General features: G+C 38.2%; 2 protein-coding genes across 7 annotated transcripts; one reads left to right on the top strand and one right to left on the bottom strand.

Moving 5' to 3' along the window:
• Positions 1-397: 397 nt before the first annotated feature.
• On the bottom strand, positions 398-7,808 carry LOC113080958 (protein FAM189A2-like). Of its 2 annotated transcripts, none has more exons than XM_026253040.1 (10): positions 7,256-7,808; positions 4,668-4,724; positions 4,106-4,216; positions 3,408-3,527; positions 3,096-3,203; positions 2,806-2,939; positions 1,886-2,012; positions 1,592-1,670; positions 674-823; positions 398-582 (listed from the first exon to the last, which is right to left on the bottom strand). In XM_026253040.1, the coding sequence occupies exons 1-10, from the start codon at positions 7,553-7,555 to the stop codon at positions 512-514; spliced, it is 1,257 nt and encodes a 418-aa protein (XP_026108825.1). In that variant the 5' UTR covers positions 7,556-7,808; the 3' UTR covers positions 398-511. The 2 variants fall into 2 exon arrangements, with proteins under 2 accessions (XP_026108825.1, XP_026108817.1); XM_026253032.1 differs by having other exon boundaries at positions 399-582; positions 3,069-3,203.
• A 956-nt stretch (positions 7,809-8,764) lies between these two features.
• Positions 8,765-21,681, top strand: LOC113080931 (coiled-coil domain-containing protein 158). 5 transcript variants are annotated; one of them, XM_026252999.1, is made up of 15 exons: positions 8,769-9,228; positions 11,729-11,837; positions 14,176-14,196; positions 14,227-14,410; positions 14,670-14,838; positions 15,637-15,792; positions 16,740-16,852; positions 18,899-19,057; positions 19,182-19,274; positions 19,385-19,492; positions 19,577-19,710; positions 19,833-19,895; positions 20,108-20,175; positions 20,289-20,447; positions 20,627-21,681. In XM_026252999.1, the coding sequence occupies exons 4-15, from the start codon at positions 14,315-14,317 to the stop codon at positions 20,665-20,667; spliced, it is 1,359 nt and encodes a 452-aa protein (XP_026108784.1). In that variant the 5' UTR covers positions 8,769-9,228; positions 11,729-11,837; positions 14,176-14,196; positions 14,227-14,314; the 3' UTR covers positions 20,668-21,681. The 5 variants fall into 5 exon arrangements, with proteins under 5 accessions (XP_026108799.1, XP_026108809.1, XP_026108784.1 ...); XM_026253014.1 differs by having other exon boundaries at positions 8,765-9,228; positions 14,176-14,410; positions 15,640-15,792; XM_026252991.1 differs by having other exon boundaries at positions 14,176-14,410.
• Positions 21,682-22,192: the final 511 nt, after the last annotated feature.

Below are 22,192 nucleotides of genomic sequence, written 5' to 3'. Positions count from 1 at the left end.
TAGGACAATAAACTGAATCATTCTATTCAACCAAGTTAATAAAAAAAAATAATTCACCGTTGTATTGGTTAAGAAGACAGATGAGAAGTAGCAAAGCACAAACACTTCATGAACCTTGAATGACTTTTTTTCCTGCTGCTGAACACAAAAGCAGATATTCTGAATTACGTTGGTTACCAAACATTTTGGTTTCATAGTTTGGATCATAAAAATAAAAATAAAATTCTTAAAATCTGTTCCACAGAAGAATACAATGTCATACAGTAAGTGTTTGGAATGAAATGAGTGTAAGGTTTAGTAAATGATGACTGGATTTTTGAGAGATCTATGCTTTTAAGGTCTTTGCAAAGAGAGGGCTCTCTGCTGAGCCCCATCAGTAACACAAATCCTAGATTAAAAATGGGCTTCAAGTAACCACTGACAGGTATAGTTTCTCTAGATTTACTATCAGTATCAGTCCCAGTCCTCTTCTCTGGACACACACAGATAAAAACATTTATTTTAAGTAGATTTAGGCGTAAAACAAGACAATCTGCCTGTGGGCTACAAAAACATACAGAAGCAGCACATACTGTATGTCCTCTGAAAACAAGTCAAATTGAATTGAATTGGTTGTCTGTGGTAATGCTTAAATAAACAGTTGAAGGTCATTATACAGAAACATTGATTGTACCTTTGGCGGTCGGGTCTAGCAGGACGGGGTCACTGTTGGACCTGCGGAGGCCAGGTTTGTGCGGTTTCCTGCTGGAGGAGACTGCGCTGTGAGGCTGTCTGGACTGTGTCGGGGGTGTGGGGCTCAATATGGCCATCTGACGGCACCTGTCTGAATAAAACACACAAACACACTACATAGAAATATGTCAATATTTTAGGGCTTCACTATAAGAGATCCAGGCTACGGATGAAAAATAGCCTTTGGCCAATTCTGGCATGTTTTATTAATGTGTAATGACCCTGTTAACTAAACAAATAAAATAAAATAATAAAACATTCTCTTCAATGCAATTCATGGATTGATCATTCAACACCCCCCCCCCACCCTCCATGCAGCTTTCATTAAAGCAAAATAGAGAACGATTTTCAGTTCAACATTTCAAATTGTTATGCTGACATAATTGATAATGAAAAAATATGTATGAAATGTAAAAAAAAATGCAAAAGAAGCATTTTGAGGAGTGATTTGTTCATTGTGACTTGTGAAGGAATATTAAAAACATGTAGGACTGTGCAATCTTTGAAAGTGTTGAAGGATACAGACAGCTATAAAAAGAAATCCCTCACTGAAGAACACTGGAGATACAACTGACACCACTAAAATACATGTCCTTTTATACACAGATGCCATAATTATGGACGGGTACTGCTAAACGCTGTCAGAATCTTGATTAAATATAGAGTACCAGAGGCACTGGACTCATACAGTATAAGCCGTGTCAATGACACATTTCATGTAGGCCTCAGCTCTGTTTTCTAATTCCAGACTTTCAAGAGGGAAGTTTCTGTTTGTTCATTATAACACCTATACACCTAAACTGCAATGTTTTGAATGTCTATGCACAGGTCTATATGTAAGAATACAACTGGTTCCTACCATCGCTGGGCGTCTCAGCCTCTGCGCTCTCTGTCAGGACCTCAGTCAGATCGCTCATTTGCACCTCACTACTCTGGGCCTGAAATAAATACAGAGGGTCAGTGAGCGGACAAGGACTGTATTTGATTGAGCTGTTCAGGACACTGTGTCTTGTTTGCTGATGTGATGTCTAATTCACAAACAGAGTTGAAATTGTATCAGGACAAATTCTGTAAATGCTAACTGATGTTGATTTTCATTACAGAGATAATTATGTGATAGCAGATAGCATATGATAACCGCATAAATCAGTACCTGTGCTGCTGGCTGTGAAGCAACGGCTTCATAAGGTGGAGGAGGGTCTAGAGGACAGAAGACCTCCACTCCTTTCATTCTGGCACCATATATATGAGGAAGAGGAATCATACCATCACCAAACATCCTGCCAAAACACACATTTACACTGTAAACAGCCCACAAGAAGACATAACAACAGTAAACAACTGTTTCAAGACAAACCCATTAATGTCTGATCAGAAACTGGAACATATCATGCTTTCCCACACACAAACTTCTTTGCTGTTTTACGTTGCCAAAACATTTTGGTTGCCTGCCAAACATTGAGTCACCCACCCACAGATATGATAAACCCTGATGTATTTTTGCTTAAGAGTTCAAGGTCAAAGTGCAGGTTTGTGTGTGTGTGTGTGTGTGTGTCTGTCTGTCTGTCTGTGAGAGAGAGAGAGAGAGAGAGAGAGATAGAAACACACTTAAGCAAGCTATAGATCATGGACAGATTTTATCACTTCAAAAAGTGAAAATATGCAGATGTAATCTAAATCAATATTTTTCCTGATCTGACACACTACAATTTAAAAACGTGGGACTGTCCCAGAAAATGCAATGTAATCATTTCAGTTTTTTATTTTTTAAGAATTTGCAAAGGTGCTACAAAGCATGTTACTATGGTGTATAGAATGTAGACTGATGTGAAAAAAAAGTACTTTTAAGTTGTTTACCATAAGGCAGCAAGCAACATAACAAAATGTGAAAAAAATAAATGAATACTTTTAACAAGGCACTGTATTTGTTAAAAATAAACCCAGCACAGTTATAAGAATTAAATTAAATAATTGTATTTTTAACTTGAATAACCACTTAAACCACATTTTAAGTAACCCTGACAGAGCATTTCTTTAACAGTGGACTGTGTAAAGAGTGCTCGTGTGCAGTACCTGCGAGCCAAGCGTGGGGTGTGAGAGTAGAAGGTGGAGAAGTAAGACGGAGGAGGTGCAGGAGCGACAAATTCGTCAGGGTCAGGAAGAGGAGTCTGCCCCTCCACTTCCTCTGGAACCGGCCTGGCCTCTTCCTGCCAAAGACGATCATAATCACACCACTATTAGAACAAGACAGCTGCTCACAACACGTCTAAACATCCTTAGAATCTATCCCACACACTGGACAGGAATAAAACCATTGAAATTGATTATTATCTTGCCATATTTTCCATGATATGATTTCTGACCATGCAGGGTCGTCTGGTTGAGAAGATCTGGAGATATCTGAGTGCAGCAGCAACCAGACACACAGCTGTGGCCAAAGCACTGAGCGCACACAATGCAAAGAGCACTTTCTGAAAGAGAGACAACTCTAGAACATCCAAATCTACTGCGGGTAAACAAAACGAATATATTTCTCTCACTTATAACATAATATACACCATATTATAGTCATGGTATCCTGTCTATCTTTCTCTGTCTACTAACTGTCTATCTATCACCCAAGTAGTAGTGTAATATAAGAATTGAATAATTATAAAAAAATATATAATTCTCACCTTGAGCAGAATTCTCATTGTGCCACATGCATGACCTGCATAGATCTCAATCAGCTTGTCCTCTTGGCACGGAGTGCTTGGAATCTCTGAACAACAGTGACAGAGATCCCCCAGCTTGTTCTGAAACACAGAAACACTTTTATGTTTGTTTCCTATTAATGTCTGATGACATGGTCTACGTATACTTAAAGAACTGGATTTAAAGTACGAGACTGAGGATCACGTTTCCATGCACCTTTCTACATTAGTCTTTTGTAATTTTGAGCTCAAAGATAGAAGGTCAGCAGGGACATTTCCATGACAAGTGGAAATGAGGAAAGAACAGTCTTCAGACCCTGGAAATGACAGCATCCTAAAAACTACCTCACATCCAAGAAAAACTGGAGCCTGCTTTGACTCAGTTTCAGGGTTCTCTTTGACTTGGACAAGCTTTATTTCTCTAAGCAGATGATCTGTACAATATAGATGTGCTTTTTTCCATAATGTTTTATTAAAGCATACATCAACCAAGTACCACGTCACCCTGTGTACACGCTTATTACAAGAAGAATGGATGTATGCATGTATTTATTAATAAGGGTTGCCCCACTTCAATTTGTGTTTGTTTTCATTTTGCATCTAGTTTCATGCATAAAATCAATACATGAGACATTTGACATTATGATGTTATTGTCTCTATTACAGCACAGATTCCTCACCAGCTGGCAGTTAATGGTACTGGAGACCAGCTGAGCCCCCTGACAGCAGAGGATGAAGCCTGCCAGGTTTAGCAGGATACAGACCACTGACAGCAACACAAACAGATTTACCTGTGTGAGAGACACAATCAAAAGAAGTAATGGTCCAGAGGAAGATCAGTAATAGTCAGTAGTAATTCTATTGGACAAATAAAATACTAGTGCTCAAATCACTGTTGACAACAGTTGTGCTGCTTAAACATTTTTTTATTCTCATTTTATAGTATGTTCAGAAAGAACATTTATTTGTAACACTATTAATGTATTTACTCTCACATTTGATCAACTTGGGACTTAATTAACAAGGTCTGAACTGAGTTTCTGGTGGACACAGATCCTATTTAAGGGGTCTTTTAAGAGCCTAATGACTGCCTCTTTAACATAAAGACACAGGCATGCAGAAGATTACCCTCAAAACATATGTTCAGGTCAACACAGGACTAATTTGGTGCAGTAAACATCATATAACGACTTTCAAGTAAAAATAAAGACTATCAGTCTGATATTTGTAAAACAAACATACCAGCAGAAGCATTGGCCGTTTCCATGTGGTTAGTCCTATAAGCCCAGATAGGATGACCTGCATAAAACAATCAGTCTGTTCAGCAAAGAGGCAAACACTCACAGACAGATTAACTGATAATGAGCCCATTATTACCCATCAGATGCTGCACACACTCAAAATGGCCTTCAGCACTTTTAAATCCTGTTTTAATGACTCATCTCACTCAGTGTGCTGTCAGCCGAGCTGTCTGCAGCAGCCTCATTCAAATACCAGCGTCCACACTCGGCTCCCTCTCATTTCCTCTTACACTGCCACTTCCTGTCAACTACATTGACTGTTGGGTTCTTGTGTTTAGCTCTTTTTAACTGTAAACATTATGTGTGAAGTAACCAATAAAAATAAACTGGAAATAAACTTTGCAAGACAGAGGGGATATTCACTGTACTTCAGAATTACACATACTGTGTCCCAAAAGATGCACCATACACTATGCACTCAACCATGTAGAGTATGAATTATATAAGGTTATTTGTCATTCATAATTGGAGTCTGATAGACCCTCCCTCTTCCTCTTCCTCTCCTCGTTATGTAATTAAAGCTGCGACAGTTGAGTGCATGAAGTGTTGAACAATGTTTTGTAGGAATGATTGTTTATTGTTATGTAATTTGTTCATTTATTTTTGTTTCATTTATTTATTTTATCTTTCAAGTTTTTTTCTTTTTTTCTTTCTCTCTATATATGTATTAAGATTTTTTGGTGCTATTTATTGTTTGGGCATCCTTGAACCCCTGGCTCTTTTTCTTGACACGTTTGTATTTTTTAGAAACTGACTTATTGTTTCACTACTTAAAGGGTTAGTTCACCCAAAAATGAAAATTATGTCATTAATGACTCACCCTCATGTCGTTCCAAACCCTTGAGACCTCCATTTATCTTCAGAACACAGTTTAAGATATTTTAGATTTAGTCTGAGAGCTCTCAGTCCCTCCATTGAAGCTGTGTGTACGGTCTACTGTCCATGTCCAGAAAGGTAATGAAAACATCTTCAAAGTAGTCCATGTGACATCAGAGGGTCAGTTAGAAATTTGTTGAATCATCGAAAATACATTTTGGTCCAAAAATAGCAAAAACTACGACTTTATTCAGCATTGAATAATTTTTTAATGTGGCTGACACTCCCTCTGAGTTAAAACAAACCAATATCCTGGAGTAATTAATTTACTCAACAGTACACTGACTGAACTGCTGTGAAGAGAGAACTTAAGATGAACACAGAGCTGAGCCAGATAATGAACGAAAGATTGACTCGATCTCGAGTCAAGATCCGGTTGCATTGGTTTTCGGATCACCAGTAGTGATGGGAAGTTCGGTTCTTTTCTGCGAACCGGTTCTTTCGGACAGTTTGATTCAATAAACTTCTTGAAGAAAACGGTTCACTGGTTCTTTGCAATCTGACGTAATGGCGTCATTTGCAATGATTGCCCTTGTTTCAAGCTTTCGGTTTACCCGCGCTTATAACATTAGCTCAGTTCAGAATCAATCACCAAAAAAAACTGTTCGGTTCAGAGTTTTCTGTATGTCAGTCTGCTTCACGCTGAATCACACATGCACAGTATCATCAGCTCATCGGTTCTCGAATCGGACACGTACGACAGAAACGGTTCCTGACTCAAGAACGAATCAATCTTTCTTTCATTATCTGGCTCGGCTCGGTGTTCATCTTCAGTTCTCTCTTCACAGCAGTTCAGTCAGTGTACTGTTTGAGTAAATGAATTACTCCGGGATATTGGTTTGTTTGAACTCAGAGGGAGTGTCAGCCACATTAAAAAGTTAACAGCTTAAGTCATTTGTGGATTAATACTTATTGGAGATGCGAACCGTTTCAAACGATTCAGTTCGATTTGGTGAACTGGTTCAAGAAGATCCAGTTACACTGAATGATTCATTCGCAAACAGGATATCACAAACTGCAGTGAACATGCTCACAACAGACCTGGAAGAGATGACTGCTGAATAAAGTCATAGTTTTTGCTATTTTTGGACCAAAATGAAAGAAATTCTAACTGACCCTCTGATGTCACATGGACTACTTTGAAGATGTTTTATTACCTTTCTGGACATGGACAGTATACTGTACATACATTTTACAAGGAGGGACAGAAAGCTCTCAGACTAAATCTAAAATATCTTAAACTGTGTTCCGAAGATGAACGGAGGTCTTACGAGTTTGGAACGACTTGAGGGTGAGTCATTAATCATTTTAATATATGGGTTCTTTTTATTGTTTAACTTGACTAATAATTTACAAATATTAGTGCACAATGTCATTACTGATAAACAACAGTGTCTGTAGCGCTCATGTAAGTTACTCTGAAACAGACTGAACTAAATGTGCAGCACCACGTTTCTGTATCAGACTGGCTGGAAACACATTAGAGTAGACCACAGTAAAACTTCTCCTTTTTACCTGTTGCTTTGTAATGAATCTTTTAAAACATGTAGACAGTGGCATATTAACAAGCATGCATTTTGAAATCAGTAGAATGCATATGTGGCGTAAAATAAAAGCATTATCATCTCTGATTATGGCTATTATAATACTCACTGAAGATCCGGCCCAGAACGGACAGGAGTTTCTAATAGGGGGAGAGTTGCTAAGGGACAGAGCTTCGAAAGAGAGCGCCACCATGGAGCAGCCGAGAACCAGCTGCAGCAAGCCGAGGGAGAGCAGCGGGCGAGCGGGCAGCAGCGCCGGGATGAGCCGCGTCTGAGATCCAGACATACGGGACGGAAGAGCGGACACACGGCGGCTGCGGCTTCTGTACGAGGCGTCTGCGAACTGATGGGCCAAAGCAGCCCCCGATAAACGACAACAAGATCCAGGCAGAACTACGGGCAGAGACATTGGAGACGCACGAGCAGCCCAACAACTATAAACATTAAAGCAGCATCTCGCCGCTCCCTAATTTTACTCTGTATTTCTCAAGGCGCCGATTATTTCAATAATAACCAACTGCCCGTTCCGCTTTACTTCCATGGTCCTGTCGAGGTAGTTGAGTGTTGGTTTTAAAATAACTAAGCTCAATGACCTGCTGCTCGGATTCGGTTTCATAGTTTTTGGGCAGCGCTAGTGGACTGGCGGGGGAGGGGCCCGTGGGAAGAAGAGGCCACACGGGTCTCTCTCTGGTCCGCGAGTGTTATATATATATATAAATAAAATACAAAAACAGGATTTTGCATGATATAATACAAATGTGCATTTTTGCAGTATGCACAAAACAAACTGCAGAATGATAAATCTTTGGTTGTATGTAGCATAACAATTTTAGCAAAAACACCATTATCTATACACGTCAAATCACAATTCTACTGCAAATTGTTTTACTGACAAAATGTGCTGACAAAACTGCAGTATAATAAGATCACACATATAAAACGTGTAAAATAAAGTTAAACATGATACTAGACGACACGTATATTTTAGCATAACTGGTATACAGTACCAGCCTATTAGAGATATTAAATATATCAGGGGTGTCAAACTCAGTTCCTGGAGGGCTGGAGCCCTGCAGAGCTTAGATTCAACCCTAATTAAACACGCCTGATCCAACTAATCAAGTCTTTCAAGGCTTATTTAAAAGCTACACGGTGTGTGTGTTGAAGCAGGGTTGAAACAAAACTCTGCAGGGCTCCGGAGTTTGACACCCCTGAACTATACACATGTTGTTCAACAAAATGATACATAATTGCCTTCAAATATAATATATGTTAAACTATTTATATTGAACAAAATATAAATATGTATATTCTAAGAAAGTGTTTTTTATGTATGTATTTAAAATATTTTCCCACAGCATTATAATAACATCCACTGTATGTGGAGGACAGCCAGTCCAGAACTTCTCCCTTATCGGACACTTCCAGTTCCTGAAATCTCTACTAACGAGCTGATGAGTTGAATCAGGTGTATTAGAGCATAGATGAGGGAGACATATAAAATGTGCAGAGCTGGGGCTCATCCATGAAAACCCGTAGCAGGCAACTTAACCTGTTTCTTACCTTTTTAGTTAAAATTTAAAATTTCAATTTAATTGTTTGAATTTGAGACATTATTGTGACGAACGATGATTTTTGTGATGCATGTGGTAAAAGCGCAATTAATTATTTTATATAATTATGATAAAACACCAATAGACTTGTTACAATGCTGTATGAATGGTAAGCGATAGGGAGTGACGTTTTACCAGCTAATTGGTTCGCGTTTTACGAGTTCTGGAGTTGCTATGGTGACGACGACGGCTTCGTTGCGCGTGTTTGCAATGCAGTGCACACTAGCTAGCAAGTTAGGCTCGGTAGCTTTGGTCAAGTCTGGCTGAAGATGCAAACAAAATAAATTTACCTTAAATGTAAAACTGTTTGTACTCGCAATTTAATTCGTAGCGAAAGCGAATATCAACGTTATACAGGTGGCTATCTGGGTATCAAAAATAAAGCTGATAAACATCTAAACCACCTGTTGTTCTCCACCGGAAGTCATTCAGCGCGCTGTTTCTCCAGAACAAACCTCTGCTGTACTGTGTGAGTAGATTTATATGTATGAAATTGACTCCGCTTGTAATTGACTAAACGTAGAGTGGAAAGGATGCATCGATATTGAATCTTTAACTACTCTATAATAAAAAAAGGTCTCAACGTATTTTTGATTTTTCGTGGTTCTGATAAAAGTCATTAAACCATTAAATTCTTTATTGAACAACAATAAACAATCAAATTAACATAAATCTAAGTAATATGCATGCTTTGCAGTGAGTAGGTAGTCTAAAGGAAACTCCTCAAGATTAGATTAATCAGGTCCGTAAATATAATATGGATAATTCACAAACGCACTTATAAATTGTATATTATTGTATTTATTAGACAGAGAGGTCCGTTAAGCAAGTTGTCAGTCTTAGTGGATATTCTTGCCTCTGTTATTATAGGCTACTTCGTTTGATCATGTTTATTAGGTCCATGAAAAATTGCTTATCGCAATACAATGCAGTACAAAAACAGTGCACACACTGAACAAACCAATACATAACTAATACAGTATACAGCATAATATAGATGGAACAGATAATGAAGACTGTGATAGACTGAAAGTGCTGGAGGGGTAGTGATGTGTAACTGAAGATGGATTATACACTTCCCAGTGTTTGTTGAGCAGCTAGTAACAGTAGAATAATAATAATAAAGTAATAACATTGTGACAACTAAAATAACTAAAAAGACGTGAATTGTCTTTGTCAAGAATGTATTTATTGTATTTATTTTGTAAATTCTGTGTTCAAGAGCATGTGTTTTTATTATTATTATTATTTTAATAACTTAATTTTTTTAATTAATGTCATGTGTGCAGCCGTGGCCAAAAGTTTTAAGAATTACATAAATATTGGAAATTGGAAAAGTTGCTGCTTAAGCTTTTATAATAGCAATTTGCATATACTCCAGAATGTTATGAAGAGTGATCAGATGAATTGGATAGTCCTTCTTTGCCATGAAAATTAACTTTATCCCAAAAAAAACTTTCCACTGCATTTCATTGCTGTCATTGAAGGACCTGCTGAGATCATTTCAGTGATCATCTTGTTAACTCAGGTGAGAATGTTGACAAGCACAAGGCTGGAGATCATTATGTCAGGCTTATTGGGTTAGAATGGCAGACTTGATATGTTAAAAGGAGGGTGATGTTTGAAATCATTGTTCTTCCATTGTTAACCATGGTGACCTGCAAAGAAACGTGTGCAGCCATCATTGCGTAGCATAAAAATGGCTTCACAGGCAAGTATATTGTGGCTACTAAGATTGCACCTAAATCAACAATTTATAGGATCATCAAGAACTTCAAGGAAAGAGGTTAAATTCTTGTAAAGAAGGCTTCAGGGCATCCAAGAAAGTCCAGCAAGCACCAGGATCGTCTCCTAAAGAGGATTCAGCTGTGGGATCGGAGTGCCACCAGTGCAGAGCTTGCTCAGGAATGGCAGCAGGCAGGTGTGAGTGCATCTGCACGCACAGTGAGGCCAAGACTTTTGGAAGATGGCCTGGTGTCAAGAAGGGCAGCAAAGAAGCCACTTCTCTCCAAAAAAAACACATCAGGGACTGATTGATCTTCTGCAGAAAGCAAAGTCATATTCTCAGATGAAGCACTGATTGGGGCATCTGGAAAAAGGCTTGTCCAGAGAAGAAAAGGTGAGCGCTCCCATCAGTCCTGTGTCATGCCAACAGTAAAGCATCCTGACACCATTCATGTGTGGGGTTGCTTCTCATCCAAGGGAGTGGGCTCACTCACAATTCTGCCCAAAAACACAGCAATGAATAAAGAATGGTACCAAAACACCCTCCAACAACAACTTCTTCCAATAATCCAACAACAGTTTGGTGAAGAACAATGCATTTTCCAGCATGATGGAGCACCGTGCCATAAGGCAAAAGTGTTAACTAAGTGGCTCGGGGACCAGAATGTTGAAATTTTGGGTCCATGGCCTGGAAACTCCCCAGATCTTTATCCCATTGAGAACTTGTGGTCAATCCTCAAGATGCAGGTGGACAAACAAAAACCCACTAATTCTGACAAACTCCAAGAAGTGATTATGAGAGAATGGGTTGCTATCAGTCAGGATTTGGCCCAGAAGTTGATTGAGAGCATGCCCAGTCGAATTGCAGAGGTCCTGAAAAAGAAGGGCCAACACTGCAAATGCTGACTCTTTGCATAAATGTCATGTAATTGTCGATAAAAGCCTTTGAAACGTATGAAGTGCTTGTAATTATATTTCAGTACATCACCGAAACAACTGAAACAAAGATCTAAAAGCAGTTTAGCAGCAAACTTTTTGAAATCTAATATTTATGTAATTCTCTAAACTTTTGGCCACAACTGTATTAGTCTTTCTGAGGGTTTTAAGGTTCACTGAGTATCAGAACCTAACTGGAACACTGTAGTAGGTGATCAAAATTGCATTTCATTGGCTCTGTCCTTATACTCTGCACAATGACAATAAAATTGAATCCACTCTAATCTAATCACATTATATTGTTACAGACAAGAGCAGCTCATTACTAGTCATGACCAGGAGGTGGCGATATTGACCGAAATCTTGGTGCATACAGATTTATTCCACCAGTCTGCAACTTCTGTTGGGAGTTATTAGGTAAATTCTCATCTATACATATCCTCCCAGCTGGATAGTATTGCTTTTCATTTGCTGGATGGTCCTCAAATGCTCAGTGTGGCTGTACTCCTCAATGAGAGAAGGGTTTATTGGATCTTAATTGAGTTGGCTGCTGGTTCAGGTCAGTGGAGGAGTTGGCTCAATCTCAGTCCCAGGCCAAGAAGGCCATGAGAAGGAGAAACTTCTCAGTCCATTTACATCCACAACTCTTCCAACTTAAAGTAATAAACAGCAGACAAGTTTGTTTTAATTGTTTGTTTATTCTTTTTTTTTTTCTCGGTAGAAAGGGATATTAATAACAACTGTTAGAGACATGTCGACAGGACGTTTTTAAACACTGTCTCTGTGACGCTATAAAAACATTGGTCAGTTTGTTTGTGCGTCCAGACTAGCCCAAACAACACAACATTGGCTCAAAGAATGGCGTGAGATTTGGACAGGCTTATCTGTTTGTCTGACCAATGACAGGCAGACGAGTGGTCAGTCTTTATTTTTTGCATTTCCACTTGGGGACAGTATTGGGCAAAGAAAGACAAATTTCATCTTGAAGATATGTTATCATACTGTAATTAAAAGGTGCAAGTCAGTGGTAATGACCAGAGGTATACTGATCAACCTTCTACTGATATACATTGGCAGCATCACACCAAAGCAAAAGTTTTCAGTAAAGATGCCAGTGAAGAATATCCTGTTGACAAGTGTACACTTCTTTCCAAAAGTTGTAAGGACACACTGAAATGATCAAAAGTGACAGTAGGACATTTATGATGTTACAAAAGATTTGTATTTCAAATAAATGCTGTTCATTTGAACTTTTTATTCATTAAAGAATCCAGAAAAAATGTAAACAGCACAGCCATTTTAAACCTTTTATAATAATGACCTTTTTGTAAAAATAATAAGAAAGTTTCTTGGGCAGAAATCAGCATATTATAATGATTTCCGAAGGATCATGTGACACTGCAGACTGGAGTAATGATGCTGAAAATTCAGCGTTGCCATCACAGGAATAAATGCCATTTTAAAATATTTTCATATAGAAAGCGGTTATTTTAAATTGTAATACGATTTTGCAATATTTCAGTTTTTACTGTATTTTTGGTTAAAGAAATGGTGCCTTTGTGAGTATAAGAGGCTCGAAAACAAACAAAATCTTACCAAAGCCAAACGTCTGCACAGTAATCTATTTGTCAGTTGTCACCCAAGATTGTTTTATACTGGATAGTATTTGTTTCATGTGTCTGTATGTAATTTGGACATTTTAGTCTCTGATAGCATTAGTCTTTTTTCTTCTTCTTCTTTTTTTTTGAGAAAAAGTCCTTACTGCACCTTAAAGATCATGTGAGCTAACTCACTTTAAAGAATGGCATTTTGGAACTACAGTGTGTTTATTTCACCTTTGAGCTGTTGGCAGAGATGGATCACAGGAGTCTCTGGTCGAGCTGTCAGGTCTGTCCTGTGAGAGAGAATTGATTTGAGAACAGAGTTAGCAAGCCAAGAGAGAGGCAGCTCAAACTGCAGTTCGGCACAGTCTGTACCAGCCTCAGACTCCAACAGCAAGAACTGCAGCTGCATCTTGTATTCCAGATGTTTGTTACAGCCTAACAAACACAGTAGCAAAGTTGTTTATCCTACAAGAGTAAACAAAAAGCTCCTTAAAACAAAACAAATTCATAAATATCCCAGTGAACTTAACATACTATAGCCAGAAGAAGTGTTTTCTACTCCCTTTTAAAAGTTGATAGGCTGATTTATTTTGGTATCCTAATAGTTTGTCCGAAGATGAACAAAAATTTTTTATTTTGTAATGTAATGTAAATTAACTCAATCTCAGGTCATTTAAGATGTAGATGGGTTTCTTTCTTCATCAGATTTGGAGAAATTTAGCATTGCATCACTTGCTCACCAGTGGATCCTCTGCAGTGAATGGGTGCCGTCAGAATGAGAGTCCAGACAGCTGATAAAAACATCACAGTGATCCACACCATAGTTTTTGTAAGAAACAAATCCATTTATTGAGGCGTTTTAACTAAAACATTTCTTCTGGCCAAAAAACAAATCTACTGTATAATCCATAATGATGCATTCTCCATTGCAAAGGTCCATCCTGGTCAAAAAACGAATCTATGTCTTGGATGTCAAATTTTCATTATTGGACGCACGATTCCTTTAATTGTCTTTTTCCAGATGTCTGAAACCCTTTCAAAACAGATCTGCAACCCACCAGTTGAGAACCGCTGGTTCTTTAGAGAATATAGGCAGGTTTTGGGCTGTCCAGTGCTTTCATTTCTTTCTTTTTTATATATATATATTTCAGTGGGAGAGAAGACATCTGCAGGTGTTGTTGAAGCAGCATGAACTGCAGCAGGTCCATGGCCAGCTGGGATAGGTTCAGGCTCTGCTGAAGGTCATGACGGCGGAGGCAGATGACAGGGTGGTGAACACAGAACTGGAAAATGGATATTATCTCAAATCACAGCTGTACTTTGGAGATGCAACAGTGTTTTACTAACCAGATCGAGCGGCTCCGAGGGGAGAATCAACAACTGAAGGTGGGGAAATTTAGGGAAGAATCTTATTCCTGTAACTAATTCATAATATAGGATTCCTTGGCTAGGTAGTTTCTGTTCAAATGTTAAACTGATTATAGATGAAATAACCCATTCATAGGCATTATTGATGCTCGATGGGTGTATCAGGAAAAGCTATGAAGATATGTTACACACTTGTTTTGGTCCAAGCGGAGTGTTTAATATTGCATTTCTTATAATTGTTTCTTGCATTCTGTCCATACACTGGTTGGTTTAACAGGCGGCCTTGAGACAGGCAGAGTTCAGACTCAGCACAGTGGAGAGAGAGAAGGCCCGTCAGCAGGCTGCGCTCTCAGAAAAGATCTGCGATGTTGATCAGCTTACTTCAGAGAAACAGCAGATGACCGCTGAGCTGGGAGTGCGGCGTATGCAGCTTACCCTGCTGAAAGGTACAAACTCAGATTCGTCTTATTGGTATTACAAACTGCAGGCCTGATATAAACTGACTTTAAAGTGTATGTTACAAGTACAGTGTCTATTAAAACTATTTGAACACCTAATGTTTGCTTTTATTGTATTGCTTTGTTATTGTATACATTATTTGGCATAAACAAAAAATCTAAGCAAATGTCGTCCAACTTAAAGAATCCATGATTAAGAAAAAAAAATTCAGAAGTTTTTCACATTTTTTTTTTTATTTTTTTTTACATTTCTCAATTGAATAACTTTCATGTGGTGTGACAATCAAATAAAAAGTAATAACATATTACTTACACCTTGAATACATGATCACATTAAAAATCTTATTTGCAGGTTAATTCATTTATTATTTTACAGTTGTTTTCAATAACATATTTTTCAATGTACTTTTTTTTTGATTTTATGTATTTTTTTTAATAAGTTTTGGGGGAGTGGCTTCTGTTTTTACAACCCGAGCTAACTTTTCCTTAAAAAAAAAAAGAAAAAAAACTCAAATTATCTGATATTTCTATTTAAAATAAATATCATCTATCAATCTATCTTATTTTACACAAACAAATATTAAGCAATTTCAACATTAATAATTAAAAACATATATAAATTTTGAAGTGGTAAAGAAATGTAATTAATAATATTTTGCTGTAATCAAATTAATTTAAGTTTTTTTTTTTTTTTTAAGAATTCTTTTAATAGGGCCTTTTTCTCTCAGTATCACCCTGACTTTTTTTTTTTTTTTTTTTTTTTTACTTTGTCCCCCACAAATTCAGCAGAGGGACAGGAAGCTTTGAAAGAGCTGCTCGGCGGTAAAACCTGTGAGCTGGAACAAGCAAACCTGAAACTTCAGAGCCAGCTGAAGACTCTACGGGCTGAGCTGGACCAGACCACAAGTTCCTTGAGAACACTGGAGGCGGCTGATGGTCATGGTACTGTGCATGCACATAAAAATGCCTCGTTTTAAATGAAAAATTGTCTTAGCTGATCACTCAGATTTGCCCTCGCTAACCTCACAGAACTGGCTTCTGAGAAACAATTTCAAGAAAGTCCTAATTATGTTCTAATACAAATATAGGTATCCGTACTCATTCATATCTCATCTGATAATTAATCTGAGGATGTTTTTACACCGTTCACAGTGTTACCTCAGGAAAAACCAGAACTAGGCCAAGTGTATTTAAAATAAAGGGAGGAAGACCACACTCTCCGTTACTGGATTCGTTTGCATGCTTTCCAGAGAGCCAGTGTGTGGCCATCGTTTTGTTGTTCTGCATTCTGGATAATGGCAGGAAGACTGCACACTGAGATTATAGATCTGGTCGATACCCTCCTGCTGTCATTCAACTATGTACTTTTCCATCTCTTAATCTGCACAAAGTATAGCATTTTAACATTTACACAGTGTTCTCAGCTGTTTGCCGTCAGTGCATTGAGAGATTTTAAAGAACTTTTGTTCTCGCTGTGTGCAGTGCTTGTGGGCTGTTACATAATGTAGCTATGATTTCTTAGTTCTGACCTCTGTAACCCTCCATTGTTTCATTTTGTCCTATTCAATTGTGAGAGGGACGGAATGGGAAAATGGTCTCATCTGACGTAAGTATCAGTTCATTGGTTCATTGGACAAAGTGTCTTTTGAAAAGCAGACACTGACAGTGCATTAACAATATAGTTCAAGTTCTTCTCTTGTGAATGTATGCAGCTAACATAACCTGAGCTCGTTCTGTTTGAATGTCAAGCATTTCACAGATAGGGCGACCCCTCATTGAACATAATATTCTTCTTTCAGACAGGAATTTTTGATTATTGAATGATGAATGATTATTTTTCAAAGAGTTTTCTTTGTGTTATGTACCATGTTGTTTCATATGTATTTCAGGTCTTAAAGTTGCTCTGGGAATGCAGAAACAGATCACTTCTAAAAGGGAGCAGATTGATTTCCTGCGAAGCCGAATTCAGCTGCTGGACGAGACCATAGAGAAGCTCAAGATGGTGGGGTGCATCACTAACTACTCCTTTCTGTTTCTCACAATACCACCCTGTTACTAATTAGTTAGGGCTGTGCAAAAAATCAAATTCGATTGTCATGCGCCTCTCATCAGTAAAGATGCTTCTGTAATTAGAAGTATATCTCCAGCACGTGCATCCAGATCAGGGTTGCCAGGTTTTCACAACAAATCCTGCCCAGTTGCTTCTTAAAAATAGTCCAAAACTAGCCCAATCGCGTTTCCGGGAGGTTCCCCGATAAAAATTGCTTCCCGGGGTTAAAATATAATTTTTTTGGAAGGGTTTCCCTGGTAAAATTCGCATTTTAGGGACTAAATATCACGTTATTGGTATTGGGGTTGCTTCAAATCGCGGACATGAAAAACAACCGCAGACTTGGCAATACTGGTTCAGGTGGAGCAGCAGTTACCACACAGAGCCGTAGTCTACCGACAACTAACACAAAATCGCTTTCAAAATCGACAAAGAATCGCCTGCGATTTTAACATCGATGTTGTGTAGATTGTCAGTGAATTGCGGCTCGGTGTAGTAAATGCCAACCAGTGTTGCCAAGTCTGTGGTTGTTTTTCATGTCCACGGGTCAAAGCGACCCCAATACAAATAACATGATATTTAACCGCTAAAATGCGAATTTTACCAAGGCAACCCTGCTAAAAAATTTATATTTTAACCCCAGGAAGCAGTTTTTTTATCGGGGAACCTTCTGGAAGCGCGATTGGGCTAGTTTTGTTTTAGTTTTGAGAAGCAACTGAGCAGGATATGTTGTGAAAACCTGACAACCCTGATCTGAATGCAAGTGCTGGAGATATACTTCTAATTACAGGAGCGTCTTTACTGATGAGATGTGCATGAAAATCGTGTTCGATTTTTTTGCACAGCCCTATAATTAGTGTGTCGATGTGATCATCAAGTCAAGTACTTGAGTTAAAGTACAGATATTATTTATAGGTGTGGACTAACAGAAATATGGGCTGAATGTAGGTGTAACTTGCACTGGTATGTTTGTTAGAAATGATTTGATCTTGAAATCATCTCAGAGAGACAGTTTTTGTTGTTCTACTTGAACAGTTGTAGTCATGAGTTTACATGCACATTGCAGAATCTCCAAAATGTTACTAATTTTTTAAAAAAAGAGAGATCCTAAAAATAGTATTTATTTTTAAATGAATTACTGCCCCGAATAAGCTTTTCCACACTACAGATGTTCACAAATAGACCCTAAGACAAAATAAAAACTGAATTATGAAAATGAACTGAATTTAAATCTGCAAACATTTGTGTTAAAGTTAAAGAAGGAAACATGGTGCATTAACAGTGGGGAGATGTAAACTTTTAAACAGAACAGACATTTTCGAAATTGAGATTTATACATCAACTGAAAGCTGGTTATATAATCTTTCCATTTATGTATGGTTTACTAGGATTGGACAATATTTGGCCCAGATACAAGTATTTGAAAATCTGGAATCTGAGGGTGCAAAAAAAATCAAAATACTGATAAAATCATCTTTGAAGTTGAATTCTTAGCAATGCATATTACTAATCAAAAATGTATTTCATGACAAGTCTCTGTTAGTCTAGCACAGAACACATAGCTGTTTTTTTTTCTTTTCTTTTTTTTCTTCAATGAATAGAACAGAATAGAAAAGAAAAGTTTGACCCATTCATTGTTTGTTTTGTTTTTTTGGCTTTTGCTAAAAATATACCCCAGTGACTTAGGACTGGTTTTGTGGTCACAAATGTAAATTTATGATTGTAACTATATGCTAATATGCGGGACTAAATAGATAAAATATTAGAATGTTCTTAGTTGCATATAGGAAAGTGTTTCACTATTCATTGAGAGTTATCTATTATAAATGAAAAGAACAGAAGAACATTTCTTCTCAGCAAAAGATCTTTCATTCTTAGAATTCTTATTCTTTTTACCATGCAAGGGCAAATATCTACCTAACTAAACATGCAATTTTTTTAATGGGTCAGTCAGCTAATTCTACTGTTTGTGTTTGATTTTACTTTTGTGTGGTGCAGGAGAAACACCGTCAGGCATTACTGGTTAAGAGACAGACACAAGAGCTTCTGTCAGAGAGGGAGAGCAGGAGGAGACTGGAGTCTGAAGTAGAGGCTCTGTGCTCTAAAGAGCGAGAGCTCAAAGGCAAAGCAGAGAGACTGGAAGCAGCTTTATACAAGGTGTCTGATGGTCATCTTTTTAAACAAATACTTATTACGATACAACAGTACTGAACAAATAATAGAACAGATGTTCTATTTGACCGACATTGTAAACCATAACATTTTAATATATGATGTATAGATGTCTGACAGTTTTGCTGAATGCCAAGACTTAATTCAGAAGCAGGAACAGGAACTTATGAGGCTGAAACTGCAGCATGCATTGGATATAAAGGTAAAATTGTACACATTTACTGTAGTAGTATTTTTTATATCACCTTCTGGTAAAACTGTATTCTCTTGCTGTTATGTTTTTCCATGTGTATGTTTTTTTTTTTTGGTTAGGAACTGCAAAGCCAGAATTGGCGTACCGTTTCCAGATCTCCAGTCAGCAGCTGTATCCTACAGACTCATATTCCACTCGCTCAGCATAATGTTAATGGCCTAATGGAGGTACAGTATGAAAAAAGCCCACACACTTAAATATCGGAATTGACCCAATGTGCTGGAACGGATTTCCCTCTGGAATCTTTCCAGATGAGAGTCTCTGACCCCGACGTGGAGCTGAAGAGTTTTCTAAGAGAGCTACGTGGGGGGATTGCTGAAGAGCAAGGACCACACACTACCTTGAGCTTCAGGAGGAAACCAGAGGAAGACCACAAATCTGGACAGTGAGAGTCACATTTAACTGAAGAAGAGAGAGCGAGCGAGAGAAAAGCACCTTAGGGAAGACTGTATCATCAAGGAATGGAGGAGTTAAAGAAATAACAATCTTTTTTTTTTCTTTTTGCAGACCTATAGGCACTAAAGGTCCTGAAAGTACCCCAAGGCCAGTTGAAAGAAAAAACAGTTACAGGTAAATAGAAAAAGTGCACTTGTAAGGTGTTCATGACATCTAATGACACATGCACGGATCCTTGATGCTCAAGAAGCTGTAGCAAAATGACCTCATTTAAGTGCTTCTCGGCAGTGATTTCTGCTTTTTCTCCACTCTTTGAGTCAAGAGTTAGTGTTCTGAGAGACATCTCATTCATGTGCTGCTTGTGTTGCATGTGTGCTTTGATGCAGTGAGCCAGGATCCTTCAGAACTTCTGAACCTAATAAGCAGGATCACGCCAGCCCTTTATCAGCTGACAGTGAGTCTTGTGGCCGTTACACTGATCAGTAATGGAAAGACTGATTGACTGATTCAATCAGCTTCTAAATTAAAAAAATGCATACATATAATAAAATGTCTTTTGTTTTACAGATAATGCAGTGTGTTTTAGAGCAGGACAGACATGCTGTTCCAGCTCTGGTTGTGCAACAGGACGCAGGTCTCCTGTGCACCTTCTCCTCACTTCTGATCCTCCCACTGACAGAAACTATTGGCTGGAGATGGAGCGCCCTGCCTACGCTAATCAGATATGTGAGCTTCACTTCACATCAAACAGAATTAGAGCCGTTTTATGAAATTTAAACCGATATATTGTGCCTGCAGGAGGATTAGTTTAACAATGCCAGTGATTTAATTGTTTACTGTATGTTGTAAATCATAGCGAGTGATTAATTGGTTATAAAGCTAAAGGTTTATTGGTCTTTTATCAGCTGCCAGCAATCAAGATGAGCTCACAGGACAGGCGTCTTAGAAAATCAAGCTGGACAGACCGTAGAAGCTACTGAAGGATGTTGGCCAGAAAGACACGGGTCTTCTTTATTCTCAATAGGACTTTGTCGAAAACAGCTGTCAAAACAGATAATGGTGACACTTGCACTGTTTGCTTTCTTCATCGCAAATAAAGTGGATTTGATATTTGTTGGCTAAACGGACATTTGAGTTTTAAATGCAGAAACCAAGAACATCTCTGTGTGCTGCATAATACATCCCCTGTATGTGCAAAAAAGTCAGTAACATGGCAGTATTATTAACATATCAATAAAGTGTGGGCTATATTTTTTGAATCACTTTGATTTTTATAACTGCGTTGTCATCGGACCTCACACAGCTGCTCTGGAGAAGCTGCGCTGACTGAGCCAGGCGGCTGCTTTTGAATGCTGTTGCTGTACTTTGATGCCATATGTAACACTGCGCTACTTCAGTGCCATACTTAATGACATTCCTAACCAGCATTCAGAGCTTGAAGTCAGAAGCCAGTCTTTCTGTGCAGCACTGCATGTAGTTGAACTCTCCTACATTGGACCTTTGCTAGGCCCAGTCCTACCTTTTGTTGCATCTAGCATTTTTTAAGGGCCCCCTTGAAACTTGCATTATTATTCAATGTGTTTATGTAATATCCCCTGGAACTGGAAGACAGGACGGGACATTTCAAGGAGAAAAATGTATTAATTTCAGCCCATGTTAGAATATTATAGACAGTCCATTTTTACTATTTTATGAGCATTTTATTTTCCTGCTGCTGACAATCTTGTCCAAGTTAGCAAAACTAGCTACGGGAGGCGGAGCTTAACAACAGGAAAATTGTGCCCATATTGAAGATGTTGCAGGGGTCTGTATTGTGTTCTTTTGGTTTATGATTGCCAATGATTTGTTCTGCAGGAATGTAGTTTTATAAAGGCCTAGAAAAGAGGACACACTTCTAAAACAAGATCTAAACAATAGATTTATTTCATTTTGCATAAAGAATGAGATTTTTTTTATGAAATTTCTCTTACTGAAAACACTAGAAGACCATGTAGAGCTTAGCTAAATGCAGCTCATTAGCATGGCAGAATGCATGAGAGCAGACTTCAGGCTGTTTACCTAAAAATCCTTAGAAAGCCCTTGTAATTCCCACCAGGGTACTGAGAACAGTGTTTGTTTTTCAGTGAACATTTTATGAATGAATGAAGAAACCTAGAGGAAGAGAGAACCATGCCAAATACACCCTACAGTAGCTCTATTTGCTTATTGTATCATAACATGATACTGAATTCTGGCTTGGGGGTAAAATATTACTTTAATCTTGAAAAATTGTAGTCTGGGGAACTGCACTCAGCAGCTGACGCATGAATGTGTGAAGTGATGTGTGAAGTGATGTTTAATAAAACAACATAAGGGAATGTCGTTTAAAGAGTTTAATGAACAGCTCTCCCTTTAGAGGATGATGATGTGGAGCTTGCTGTGTTTGAGCCACTGATCCTGTTCTCCGTGCATCCTCAGAGAAGACCGTGCTG

This window comes from Carassius auratus, chromosome 5 (genome assembly GCF_003368295.1).
Source record: "Carassius auratus strain Wakin chromosome 5, ASM336829v1, whole genome shotgun sequence".
In the NCBI taxonomy this organism is placed as follows: domain Eukaryota; kingdom Metazoa; phylum Chordata; class Actinopteri; order Cypriniformes; family Cyprinidae; genus Carassius; species Carassius auratus.
Note: the sequence above shows the minus strand (reverse complement) of the source record. Positions and strands in the feature narration are given on the sequence as shown.